This window comes from Anabrus simplex, chromosome 7 (genome assembly GCF_040414725.1).
Source record: "Anabrus simplex isolate iqAnaSimp1 chromosome 7, ASM4041472v1, whole genome shotgun sequence".
Classification (NCBI taxonomy): domain Eukaryota; kingdom Metazoa; phylum Arthropoda; class Insecta; order Orthoptera; family Tettigoniidae; genus Anabrus; species Anabrus simplex.
Genome location: NC_090271.1, coordinates 59,621,398 through 59,636,060, shown reverse-complemented (window position 1 = coordinate 59,636,060; position 14,663 = coordinate 59,621,398). Strand labels below are relative to the sequence as shown.

General features: G+C 41.9%; 1 protein-coding gene across 1 annotated transcript in view; it reads right to left on the bottom strand.

The window, feature by feature from the left end:
- The window catches only part of LOC136877241 (betaine--homocysteine S-methyltransferase 1), a 37,727-nt gene extending 23,776 nt beyond the window's left edge, over positions 1–13,951 (bottom strand). The window contains exons 1-6 of the mRNA XM_067151100.2: positions 13,803–13,951; positions 4,289–4,418; positions 3,994–4,112; positions 2,510–2,701; positions 539–869; positions 172–286 (exon numbers count right to left, since the gene is read on the bottom strand). Of these exons, the coding sequence (XP_067007201.2) occupies positions 172–286; positions 539–869; positions 2,510–2,701; positions 3,994–4,112; positions 4,289–4,418; positions 13,803–13,814 (899 nt within the window). The 5' untranslated portion in view covers positions 13,815–13,951. The remainder of the gene's footprint in view (positions 1–171; positions 287–538; positions 870–2,509; positions 2,702–3,993; positions 4,113–4,288; positions 4,419–13,802) is intronic.
- Between the last annotated feature and the right edge of the window lie 712 nt (positions 13,952–14,663).

Genomic DNA, 14,663 nt, shown 5'->3' with positions numbered 1-14,663 from the left:
TTTTGCCGCATACCCTAATGTGACTCCATGCCAAGAAACTCACCTGCAATAACTTTAATTCCAACTGTAGCCACCTTAGGAAAACTTCAGCATCAATGACTCGAAGCTGTTGTGCCCTCTTTTATAATATTTGAGCTGTTATTATTCTTGCCCTGTCATTTATGACTTTACCTGGTATGGTACGGCTCAAAGCCACAGCAGCCTCCAATATAGCGCACTCCAAGATCGTAGGCCTCTCTGGCATAGCGCTGGATGTCCCATCGTGTTACTACACGTGGCTCCAAGGCTGTGAAAGAGAATAAAACAAGAACATTATTCCAGAACAAACAGTAATATCCTTCCATTGTATATAAAGTGATCTATAAGAAATTATGTTGGAATTTTGTAGCATATTCCCCCAATACCTTGCTTTCTTTAATGACTCCAAATGTACTAAAATTACATACTACATAGCCTCTTGAAACTGTTAAATTTCCTGCAAACTTTATTATGAGCAAACTTTTTTATAACTAGTTTCGTTTGAAGTCATTATTCTTACCAAATGGAAATTCAGGCAAGTCAATGAAGCCTTGCTTTCCAGCATCGGGAGTGTGGTATGCCAATGGCTGGCACATGAGGTATGCCTTCAGTCCAGCCTTCTGTATTCCTTCCTTCATCAGTTTCACAGTCTCCAATGACATGAATGGGTCAAAGTGACAGTTTACACCAATGATGCTGGCCCCAGCTCGCACCATACGGACAGCACATTCTCCTGCAGGCACACCGTGAAGGTCTCCCTCGGGTCCGATACACATGGTAGCAGCTACAGGCAAACCAGTAGCCTTACACTCTTCAATAGCAATCTCAATCTCTTCCACATGTTCGAAATACTGAAACAATGATGGCAATAACATAAGTCACTTAGGAACTAGGTATATTCAATATATATTCAATACAGAGATTATTACTAAGTGTATGGAATAAAATATCACATCAACAGAAAAAGAATATATACAAATTTACAAAATTTACACAATTCTGTTGCAGGTGTTGAAAATTCTTCTATGGTAAGCCCTAAGTGACATACAGACACTATGTACTTTTCTATCTCTTAGCACTGCATTAAGCTCCCTCTATGGTTCAGAGGTAGAGAGTCAACCTTTGGATCCCAAGATCAGAGTTTCAACCCCTACAGAGGTAACTGGATTTTTCAATGGTGAAGAGAGTCCCTTTAGTACTCCATGTCATATGTCAGCATGTAAAAGATCTCTCATGTCACATTCAGTGTTTACCAACAAAATTATTTAAATCTCACCAACACTACAAGAATACTAAATGCTGACCCTGCGATGTAGGGGTAGCATGCTTGCCTCTTACCCAAAGGCCCTGGGTTCAATTCCTGGAGGGAATTTTACCTTGATCTGAGGGCTGGTTCAAGGTCCACTCAGTTTGCAGTACATGATTACAGTTGAGGAACTATCTGACGGTGAGATGGCGATCCTTGCCTAGAAAGCCAAGAATAATGGCTGAGAGGTTTTGCCATGCTGACAACATGAAAGCTCATAATTTGTAGGCCTTTGTGCTGAGCAGCAGTTGCTGATAGGCCAAGGCCCTTCGGGGCTGTTGTGTCATTTGTTTTCCTTTTAAGAGTACTAAATCTCTCAAAATCAGGAGACAGCTCTCAGCAGTCACTAAAGTAGGAGAAAGAATGAAAAATTGGAAGTCTCCTGCTTAAATCAGGAGAGTTGGAACATCTATTCGTGGAATCTAAACCACAGGGATGTAACTTTGCATTTTAAAAATTGGCTGAGATTCAATCCACGTCTGCCCTGTTGATAAATCAGAATCAATGTCACATGGGTATTTTACAGGTAAAACTTGAACAGGAAATTAATAACCTGTTAAGTATTTTAATGTGTTTCAAAACAAATGCCAATGCACACAACTTGTAACATAATTTTATAACTTTTCAAGTACAAATTTGCTGTTTTCAACAAAGCTGCATCTCATTTAAAATTATGCCCTTCAGCAAAGAGGATAGGTGTTTCTATCAGCATCTTCACATCCCCCTGTGGGTGGGGGCAGTAGAATAACACCCACAGTATCTTCTGCCGGACATAAGAGGCTACTAAAAGAGGCACCAGAGGCTCTTAACTTGGGAATGTGGGTTGGTGACCATGGGGCTCTTAGCTGAGTCCTGGCATTGCTTTCACTTACTTGTGCCAGGCTCCTCAGTTTCATCTATCCAATCCGACCTCCCTTGGTCAACTTTTGTTCTTTTCTAACACCGATGATATTAGAACATTCGGGGCCTAGGGAGTCTTTCATTTTCATGCCCTTCATACCCCTTGTCTTTCTTTGGCTGATACCTTCATTTTTGAAGTTTTGGATCCCTTCCATTTTTCCTCTCAGATTAGTATTATATAGAGGATGGTTGCCTAGCTGTACTTCCTCTTAAAACAATAATCATCACCACCACCTCTTCACACATCTAGTCTAAACACACAGATATAGTATTACTAGCACTCACCTCACAGATGAGGAAGTCAAGTTTGTTGTCCACGAAAACTTGCACCTGTTTGCGGAAGTCTGCTCGCACTTCATCCTTGCTGGAACAGCTCAAGTAAGTTGGTGTTTGACTGAGTCCTCCAGCCACCAGGGCATCCCCTTCAGCAGCCACCTCCTTAGCAATGTCACATGCTGCCTGATTGATAGCCTTACCCTGTAAGAGAATGACATAAAAATACTTCATTTTTAGCACGTTTCTTGGTTAGTGTAAGTATACAAATAATCTACATACATCCATTCTAAGTCACATGAGTCATAAATAACGCTAACACTGCAATTATCATTTTAGGATGAAATAATATTTGTTACCTTATTTGCTATATTTCAAGCAAATGAATGAAAGAAACAAGACAAACAAGAATTTGTTTATGTCTGCAACTGTTCAGCATTTTCTTAGTCTTCCTAGTTTAATTCCATCTTTTGAAGTGTACCATAAGTAAGAATCTATTTAAATGTTTGGTTAAAGTTCACCTGTTCAGATGTTATGGTATTACCATTCAGTCTACTCACTGTCATCGTTTCCCCTTTATCAGCTGACACCAGATGGGGGGAAAATAAGTTTCCCCTCCATTTTGTTCTATCATTCCTCATCCAACCCTGTGTTCCAGGCCAGGTTGTGCTATCTTATACTGTTCTTCAAGTCTATCCACTGTAATCTCGGTTTTCCTTGCCCACTCCTCCCTAATCACCTGTCTTTGCAGTGCTTGTTTTGGCATTATTTCTTCCTTTCATTTGATATGTCCAAACCATTTTGGTCTGTTTTTCTGTAGTTTTACATGTAGCTTTAGCACTTTTAGTTCTTTTTTGTATGTCTTCATTTCTTACTCTATCCCTCCTTGTCTTCTTTATCATACTCCTTAAAAACTTCATTTCAGCTGCCTGTACTCTGCTCTCATCTCTCTGTGTCATTGTCCTCAAACTCAGTGAAGGATCCCACATCTTCCATCTCAAAGGCAGTGTCCTGGAGCATAAGACTTCAGGTTGGGGATACAACTGGTTGAGGAGGTCCAGTACCTCACCCAGTACCTGCTATGCTGAACAGGGGCCTTGCAGAGGGATGGGAGGATTGGAAGTGATAGCAAGGAAAAGGGAAGGAAGCAGACGTGGCCTTAAGTTAGGTACCATCCCGCATTTGCCTGGAGGAGAAGTGAGAAACCATGGAAAACCACTTCAAGGATGGCTGAGGTGGGAATCGAACACCCCCCACCTTTTCTCAGATGACCTTTCGAGGCTGAGTAGCTGAGAGCCAGGAACCAAATCCAGGCCTCCGGGGGTAGCAGCTAATCACTACACCACAGAAGTACATATTATGTTTCAGAAATGTTTGAAGAATATGAACCTTACAAACCCTACTCTGTAAGTACTGTTGTAATCATCACTGTTAAAATTAAACCTAAACTTGATAAAGCCCTACTCAAGATCAATGGCAATGACAGCAGTACTTACAGTGAACTTCTTGCCGGCATCGTGACCTCTGTTGTCCAGCTTGGTATCGCTAGCATAAAAGGTAAAAGCTTGCATGACATCAGCTCCTGCCCGGAGAAACTCCCGATGCAACTGTCTCACTGCAAGAAAAGTTCCTTAGTTAGAAACTAATTATATTGTTAGTAAATTGGTCAAATGATTCTGAATGACCCTTTAATATAGTTGTTCATAAAAGTTGAAAATTATCACAATGGAAATTCGCTTTATCTTCTACATTACAGAACCGCTCCCTATATTGTAAAAAATATAAGCTCACCTGCTTCAGGATGTTCACATGCAGCCTCTGGGGTCCAGGGTCCAGCCTTGACATATCCCCGCTTCTCCAGGGAAAACACAAATCCTCCATCCCCTATCACCACTCCTTCAGCAAGGCGTTCCAAAATTCCCTGCACATTAATTAGCAAACATCAGTGGTGTAAAATTTATATGTCCAACATAGAGAAATGCATCATCAACTTTTTTCTTTATGATGATCTTCTCATCTTTGTTCTTTTCAATCTCTGACTTATAGTTTCCATTTTCTTTAAGAGAACAATCAATGAATATATATTTTAAAAGTGATTTTAATAATATACCTTGTAATACATTTGTCCACTGCTTTTCACAACTAACATCTCTGCTATTGAATGCAACACTCAACAGAGAATTTAAAAATATATTCTTGCACTATATTTGCAGATGTGCTAACCTTGAGGTGTTAAATAAAATCAGAGTACCTAATCTAACAAAAATGTCTTCTACCAAGTATCATTACTAAGAAACAATGTTTTGAATCTTCTACAATATGGTAGCTTCAAAACTCTCCTTTTTTGCCTTAGAACAATAGAAGTTAATAATACTTCTTTTTAATAACATAAAAGTTGTATGTAAACAATAAGAGTGACAAGTAGTCATGCCTTATGTCATTACTCACTACTCACTACCCCAGTGGTACCTTGAGTGATACTAGGTTTATGAAACCTAGGGAGTTATTTAAAAGGGATGCAAGTAGAAGCAAATCACATTTAAAAATTAGTTCTGTCACCACTTTAGGTACAAGTTTCAAGGAAGGTATGAGTCACAAGAGTCACAATTACTTTTGTGCAAGTTAATAACACTAGTAACTACAATAAAGACTTAAAAGTGTATCCAAGAAGTGTTTTACCCTATTTATTCATTTGGCATATTGGTTTTAGTGCTGGGAGTGTCCAAAGACATTTTCGGCTCATCTGGGGCAAGTCTTTCTATTTGACACCCACGGATGACCTACATATCTGAGTGTGAGATGATGATGAGATAGAGAGAGGTTGAAACCCAGTTTCAGCACATAGTCTACTCCTGTTAAATAACTAGGGGTGTGCTCAAGGCTTAACATCTCCATCTGATGGACAAATCACCATCAACATTTTATGCCTTCATTCCATATGAACTCTGCAGACAATTGACAATGTTTGCACAATTAATACATAAGTAAAGGCTACTAAATTGCTTGAGCTAATGATAGATAACTGGGCAAGTTGGCTGTGCGGTTAGGGGCACGCAGCTGTGAGCTTGCATCCAGGAGATAGTGGGTTTGAATCTCACTGTCGGCAGCCCTGAAGATGGTTTTCCGTGGCTTCCCATTTCCACACCAGGTAAATACTGGGGCTGTACCTTAATTAAGGCCACAGCCACTTCCTTCCAACTCCTAGGCCTTTCCTATCCCATCGTCACCATAAGACCTATCTATGTCGGTGCGACGTAAAGCCACTAGCAAAAAAAGAAAAGATAGATGAATCACTAACATGGAATTATCAGGGTGAATCTATCTGTGACAAACTAATTCCGTTTACTGGCATTCTAAATGAACTGAAATATAAAGTTTCTCATGATTTATTGAAAGATGTTTTCCGTGGACTAATTGAGAGCCATATTACTGTACTTATCATCATCATCATCGTCATCTGCAGTTTCCAGCTGTTGGCCAGGTCTGCTTTACTGTACTTATGTATTTCATAAAATGCAACCCGCTTAGTACAGAATGTATTGCGGGCTAGGGTAATTCTTCACCTGTAATAATTGGAGTGGTCATTTTGTGATTTGATTTTAAGATCACTCGAAGTTGACTGAACCTAGAGACCTATCAATACCTGATGATTCACCAGCAGGTAATTCCAGAGAGAATAAAACAAAAATGAACCCAATCAGTCCAGTAGAATGAATGGACCGACTGGACAAAGCTGTTTTTAGTAAACTTTGTTAGAACTAGCTGTTGTACCCAGTGTTGACAGAGTAGTTTTTGTATGTTGCAGCAATAATGCCATTTAGCAGAGATGAGTGGCAGCAGAAGATAACAACAATATTCAGTCTATGTAATGTTATTGCTGGTTCATTTTAGGGACTTTGGGCATTGTAGACCATCTCATCTTGTTGTCCCCCACCTCAGTGATATTAAGGCATCTTAGTCCAAGGTTTCCTACCCCACCTTTTGTGACTTCTGAACAATATTCCCATATCAGTGACACTCGCCTTGATGTACTTAGCAATAATAACCTAAATTCATGATTATCTCCATTATTATAGCTTCTACAGTAAAAATGTATCCCCCTGCAGGTGGGGGTGGTAGAAATAACACCCACAGTATCCCCTACCTGTCATAAGAGGCAACTAAAAGGGGTCCCAGGGGCTCTCAACTTGGGAGCGTCGGTTGTGACTACGGGGCCCTTAGCTGAGTCATGGCATTGCTTTCATTTACTTGTGCCAGGCCCCTCACTTTAATCTATTCTATCCGACCTCCATTGGTCAACTCTTGTTCTTTTCTCACCCCGAGGGTATTAGTTATCTGAGGCCTAGGGAGTCTTTTGCCAATACCTTCATTTTTTGAAGTGTCAGACCTCTTCCATTTTCCTTCTGATTAGTGTTAATAGAGGATGGTTACTTTGGTTGTGCTTCCTCTTAAAACAATAATCACCACCTTGGTTGGAATTCAAGAGGACAAATTACTGTAAGTATTAATTTATAGGAAGAAGAATTAAGGATTGGAATAATTTATCATCTGCCTCTGTGGTGTAGTGGTTAGTGTGTTTAGCTGCCACCCCCAGAGGTCCATGTTCGATTCCTGGCTCTGCCACGAAATTTGAAAAGTGGTACAAGGGCTGGAACAGGTTGCACTCAGCTTCGGGAGGTCAACTGAGTAGGGTGGGGGTGGGGGGGGGTGCGATTCCCACCTCAGCCATCCTCGAAGTGGTTTCCAACTTCTCCAGGCAAATGCTGGGATGGTACCTGACTTAAGGTCACAGCCTCTTTCATGTCTTTCCCTTCCGATCTTCCCATCCCCACCAAGGCCCCTGTTTAGCATGGCAGGAGAGGCCGCCTAGGCAGGGTACTGGTCATCCTCCCCAGTTGTATCCCCTGACCCAAAGTCTCACGCTCCAGGACACTGCCCTTGAGGTGGTAGAGGTGGGAACCCTCACTGAGTCTGAGGGAAAAAACTAACTCTGGCAGGTAAACAATTAAAAAAGAAAGAAAGAAGAAGAATTTATCAAGGGAAATGTTCGATAAATGCCTAAGTTCTTTGAAATAATTTAAGAAAAAACTAGGTTAACAATTGATAGGGAATCTGCCATCTGGGCAACAGCCATAAATGCAAATCAATTATGACTGATTTCCCGTTTTTCTCCCCTTAATTTTGCTTCACCACCGTACACTAATCAAATAATATACATTCTAGGGCACTCCTGAACTTAAATAAATATCCAGTTTCAACAAATTCTGTCAAGTCATTTTTCTGTGATGTTAGGACAAACATCCAGGCAGAGACAGACAGACAAAAATTGAATTAAACCTATTTTTGACTTGTGTACACCTAATCCGAGATAAATACGAAGTATGAGAGCGAAATTTGTAGGTAAGCGACAGACAAAACTGTATTTGTATAGATACTGCAATTACTGCAGTCGTACAACATACACAGTAGTTTCGACTTCACATCCAAACCGCATCTAAATGTTAAACTGAATTGGTATTGGCAAGCTTGCACGCTATTAATGTCGGGCTTCACGGTTTCCGGGGCCCCAAGTTCGATTCCCGGTCGGGTCGAGAGATGTTAATCTTAAACGGTTATTCCTTTGGCTAGGGGACTGGGTGTTTGTGCTGTTCCTTAGACTTCCACAACTCGCATACAATTCTAACGCCAACCACACTAATAACACGGAGTTTCTTGTACTCGGCTGATGTCGCCCATCCTCGTCGAAGGGTCTGCCTCACCAGGCTGGCAATAGCCACACGAAATTTTAAAATATAATTACCCTACTAACGGGGGTTGTATTATACCGCAAGTGGTCTCTGTTTACTATCACCACTATGTCAAGACAGCTAGGAAGGAGGTGAGGAGGTTCTTCTTGGAAACAGCTACAGTATGTACGCCTATTATAACAAGTTCAGATGGATTTGTTGTGCCCTCTTTTTAAAGACCTCAATGAACACAGTAGCGAATAGTAACCTAAATAGGCTGCCCCCTACTTCTATCCACCATTTAAACATTCCTTCTCGGCATGGGACACAAGGCGGGAGCCGTAAGCGCGAAACTAATTAAATTGTGACTTCTCCAGCACACGTGTTACTTCCGACGTAAATACTATCTTTAGTGGCATTGTTCGAAGAGTACTACTGGCCGCCCCGGGAATATCTTACAAAATATACATTAAAATACATTCTCAAAACAAACAGAAAAGGCTCAAAGATTTTTTTAATACTATTTGTTCGTGGCGTTGACCTCTCTTGATCTCTTGCCACTACTTGCACCATATGATATGAACATGCGCGTAATTGTAATTATGGAAGTGTAGAGTGTTGAATGTGAGGAAAGGAACGTTAAGGACGACACAAACACCCAGTCTCTCCAGGCCAGGGATATTAATAATTTACAATCAAAAACCCCTGATCCGGCCAGGGATCGAACCCGGAGCCTCCGGCTGACAGGCGGACGCGTTGCCCTATACATCACGGGGCCGGACAGGCTCAACGATACTGATTTAGAAAATCTAACAAGGGCTATTAAAATGACAAGAGCACGTCATTAAAGTAGATGTTTGCCCACTATAATGACAGGTTATAAAGCTCTGTAGTTATGGATAGCGTTGTTTCTTTGTAGACTTGTTGAATGGTCAGCGTAGTGGCCTTAGGGTCAGAGGGCTCTATCTTCGAATCCCGGTTGGCCAGAGGTTTTTTTTAACTCGGAGGCTGGACATTCGTGTTCTTCTTAATTCAGATCTTCATTTACGTACAACACATCACACTACCAACCACCATACTCCCTGTGGGTGGAGAGGGAAGAATGCATCCACGGTATCTTCTGCCTGTCGCAAGAGGCGACTAAAAGGGGGACCAGGGGCTCTCAGTTTGGGAGCATAAGTTGGCGACTACTGTTACCTAGCTGAGCCAGGCATTGCTTCCACTTACTTGTGCTATGTTCCTCACTTTCATCTTTCTTATCCGAATTCCCTTGATCAACTTATGTTTTTTCTGATCCCGAGGCTATTAGGTTTGCGAGGCCTATGCAGTCTTTCATTTTCACGCTCTTCGCGGCCCTTCTCTTCCTTTTGTCGAAACCTTCATTCTTCGATGTGTTTGACTCCTTCAGTTTTCCTTCTGATTCCTGTTAATAGAGAATGGTTACCTAGATGTACTTCCTCTTAAAACAATAATAACCACCATCACCACTATACGTATTACTGTATACAAGTCTCCAGTAGGTGTGTTTTTGTGATCTTTAAGGACTATTATCGAGAACCACAAAAATATTTTGATGCGGTTTGTCGTCGTAGAGAGCTTTTCTAGAGGAAGGTGTAGGTGCAAGAAACAGTAATGCATGACAAAAGGGAGCCAAACGGTGACTATTTTAAGGGAAGTTTGTCTGTTAGGTAATCAACCTGGAGGCTTGTTGGGTCCTCATATAGCACCGCCGAAGTCCATGCGGTTATAGGGAAACAACAAAAACCATTGATGACGCCAAAATGAGGCAAGTTAGGCAAGATGAGGAGTACGATAGTTTGCCATTGCTTTCCTCACTAGGTCAGAAAGTGCTATTGCAGTCCGCCAGACCTTATGATGAGCACCTTTCATAACATCTGGAACCACTAGTCGCGCTCCGAATGTTAACATCCAGCATTATCCATACTTCAGCAGCTTCCACACTGCCGAGACTTAAATGGAAGCTAATTCTGCACTTGTCTGTGCCAAGAGACAGATACAAAAACAATGCATCCGCCAAGAAATAGGAACAGGCGCATTTAAAAAGCAAGTCAAAGAAAGAGAGCTTTCTTGGCTTACGCTGCCTAAATTGCCAATGATAGACCCCAAGTACGTGTGGAAGAATAGTTAAGCATAAAAATGATATACAGAAAAAATGATGTCAAATTTCCCTTTGGGATAATCAAATGATCGTAAATATGTATTATCTCTCGGCCATGGCCATACATCAACAGTTACTAGGTAACATCACGTCCACATATTTTGTATTGCTAATTTCAGATAACTACTACTAACATGTTTTCAATCCTCCCCTGACGGGGGAGGCGGGCCTCTTAGGCGGTGACGCCGTCTCTCAGGCCGGGAGATTTGTTACAGTGAAGGAGATGCTCGGAGACGGTGAGGGGGTTGGCGGCCGTGGCCTATACTAGGAACTGTCCCGATATTCCCGTTAGTGCAGGAGAATGGAAAAACCACGGAAAACCATTCCCAGGACAGCCGACGGTTGAGGTCAGCCGTGAGGTCCAGCCCTGTCCCGTTTCCCGAATGCAGAGGCTTAGAGCCACGGTAGAACCTCTGCTCGGTTGGCCGGTCAGAGTGCAAAGTTGGTGGACCACGGACCAGCCGTGGCCACTTACGGGTCGAGACCCACTCTGCATCTACCGACCTCAGATAACCGCCAACCATAAGACAGAGCCTGCACGGTTGCTAGGTAACAACGGGCTATCACTAGTTTCAGATGACCTCCAGATATAAAACATTTGAAGTCTGCGGGTTACCGTACTGTAAAGTTTAAAAACTGGGAGAATGCATATCCAGTTATTGTTTTATTTTATTTTTACATATCTTTCACTGTCTTAGATATATTAGAAAATCCGTTTTAAAGAAAATGCTATCATAGTATTGCACACACGTTACATTTTTCATGTTGTGTAGTACAATAATTATAAACTATTTTACATCTTCAGCTGTGAGCTTAGTTCGCTCGTCCGTCCACTGAATATTTAGAAGAGAAAATATTCTTTCTACAGCTGCATTATGTGCAGATATGGCAAAGTAGTACTTGTACCACTCTTAACAATTCAACACAATCAACGTTAATGGGCATCATCATCATCATCATCATCAAAAAGTTTCATTCTGAAGGAGAGGGGTGGACCACCCAGTAGGTTACGCCCACTCTCTGGCCAGGTTACTGGGCATGTATTGGTGCCATTTCTCTGCATCACTTTTCCCTAGTGACGTTACCATCTTCTAGTAAGTTCTTAAACCACTTATTTCATCAAAAAGTACAGATTATTCAATAATAATATTAACACCCTTTAAAACTAGCACACTTTTTTTCCACTGGTGGCCAGTCTGACTCTTTCAAGAGTTAACCGGTGAAATACAAACAAGAACAGTGGAGCCTTCAGTGCTATCCACTGGTCTGAACCTCAAAATCTCCGCCATCAGCATCCATAGATGTCCTAGGCGTCACTAAAGAGGCGTACTAGGGAAATGAGGAGTGAGGTAGTTTCCCGTTGCTTTCCTCGCTCAACCAGACGTTATCACATCTCAGTCTGCCAAGGCTACTGAAATGCCCGCACCAACTAACCCCATGAGCGACATTTCCACACCATTCATAACAGGGACTGGCTGCATAAGGAATGGTATTACTAGCATCAACTCATACCTCAATCACTTTCATGTTGTCAAAGCCAAGGATAAGACTGAGACTGGACAATGAAAGTAACAAATTTGTTGCAGCCCACACCAGAAGACACAGTGCCACTGTAAACACTTGCCAGCAAAAGCATGGCATATATGATAGCAAATATAATTGGCATTCATGATAGCAAATATATCTATAAAAAGAAAATACTAAGTGTGAAGAATTAGCTAGAAGGCTATATGATCGTAGATAGTTGTATTCCCATGTATTGACGGCAGAGATCCAAATAAATTAAAAGTATAAATATATAACATAATTTGATGGTATATGAAAAAAAAAACGAGGGATCTAGCAAAACTGAACAGGGGTTGGGGGTTGGGAGAAGGGTCTCAGAAACGGATGGTCCCAGGTAAAGAAAAAGACGGGTAAATGGTAATTCTATCCAAGCGGGACAATTTATATGGAGTGATATTAAATTATCCCAAACACTTACAAAATTGTGCCAAAGAAATTCTTACTGAGTTTCAACGATTTGTGTCCATGTATGTATGTTTAGTCATCAGCCCGAAGGCTGGTTGGATCCTCAACAGCTCCGCCATCAGCTGTCATAGATGGCCTAGGCATCACTGAAGAGGCGTACTACGGAAATGAGGAGTGAGGTAGTTTCTCGTTGCTTTCCTCACTGAGCCAGAAGTTGCTATTACATATCAGTCTCCAAGCCCACTGAAATGCATGCACCAACCGACCCTATGAGTAATAGTTCCACACCATTCATAGCAGGCACTGGCTGCATAAGGAATGGCATTACTAGCATCGCTTATACCCCAGTCACTTTCATATTGTCAAAGCCAAGTATAAGACAGAGACAGATCAATGCAAGTAACAAAATTGCTCTAGCCTATACCAGAAGACATAGTGCACTGTAAACACTAGGTCCCGCCAGCAAATGTGTTTATATAATATAAATATATATATACATTTTTCTAGTTATATTATTGTTTTTTTTATATATATTTTGAAGGTAAAGTCATACAAATTAAACATATACATATTATAAAATCTCCAATATTGGTGCAAACGTGCTCAATCTCTTTTTAAGAGTTTAGAGTTACATATTCAGATTTGGCCTTTTAATTTCATTTTTGACGTAGGCCTATCAAAAAGATGGCAGCACTATGCACAGCACGTGGTTTCCAATAAATGGAAATAAATGTCCCACATGGCCCTACAAACCTGATAGGCCTTGGCCTACTAAACGACCGCTGCTCAGCCCAAAGGCCTACAGATTATGAAGTGACGCGTGGTGAGTGTAACGAATCCTCTAGATCGTTATTGTTGGTTTTCTAAAGCGCGTCAACCATCTCACCGTAAGATAGCTCCTCAATTGTTCTTACGTAGACTGAGTGGACCAAGAAGCAGCGCTCAGATCCTCGTAAAAATTCCCGATCTGGCCAGGAATCGAACCCGAGTGCTTAAAGTAGGCTAAGAGGTTAGGCTCACTATCTCTAGATCATAAGACCGGCAAATAAATGTCTTAGCGGTTCGAATGTTCATAGAATAGTAGGTTCCGAAGCTTGTGATCAGATCTGGACTGAGTGGCGAATTCCAGTCGGACTCAGTCCGGAAGTATGAAGGTGCTCAAATAATTATATCAGCCTCGTGTCGGTAGATTTACTTGCATGTAAAAGAACTTCTTCATGATAACATCACAGCACCTTGGCCTCTCCGAAAGCCACAAAAGTAGTGGTAAACTAGTACTATAATTAGTTCAATGAAAAATTAAATAAACGAGATGGAAAATGTTCTCCCTCCCTCTCACACACATACAGTAACCACATATCAAGAGACCACAAGATTCAAGATCACAGATGCATCCGCAGAGTGAAGCGATCGGTTTGAAATGACTTACCTTCTTCGGCATGTTGATCTGGGTGAGTCGTCTAGGCGCGATGTCTGAGAGCGGCTATCTGGAAGCTGACGGTTATATCTGCATGCTTCTCTTCGGTTCGCCCCGCCCACTGCTTGGGGTAGCAAGCCCCCCAGCGCCTGCGCAGTCTGTCTCACAGAACCCTCATTCACTGTTATGATGTGAACTGTAATTGCCTTTCGAGGTTTGTGGTTGAGGTAGAGTCAAGGTCGGTGGAAGGAGGCGGTGACCTTCCCACCGCCCAGAGTGGTAGGTTTTAGGGACGGCAAAATGTTAAAAACATGAACAGTAAATACATGGCTTTCAATGGACGAATTGAATTTCGCTAGGGAACTTGAACCAGTGGAGATTGTATGTGAACATATGACGGAATTACAAGAAGTCTCCCGAGTGACACATCTGACAACACTGCCCACCCCTTCATCCTAGTGCTGTTCTGTTGGCATGTCACCCGGCAGGGTAGACATGCCGAGATTTTTTGCACCGTGATGACTGGTTTTGGTTTTAGAAATCGGGAATACAAGAGATTTGGCAACGGATAATTAAACTGGGAACGGGAAAAGAGAAGTATGTTGGCTGTTGGGTCCACGGTCCAGGGGTAACAAGCCTGGGTTCGATTCACGGCCAGGTCAGACATTCTTACTTGGCACTCAGCCTACGCGAGAACAACTGGGGAGCTATATGATGGTGGGATAGCAGTCTCAGCCTAGAAAGCCGAGAGGATTCGTTGCGCTGACCACGCATCACCTCGCAGTGTGCAGACCTTCGGGCTGAGCAGCGGTCGATTGGCCAAGTCTCATCAGGGCTGGATCACCATGAGGTTCATTATATTACATATATTTC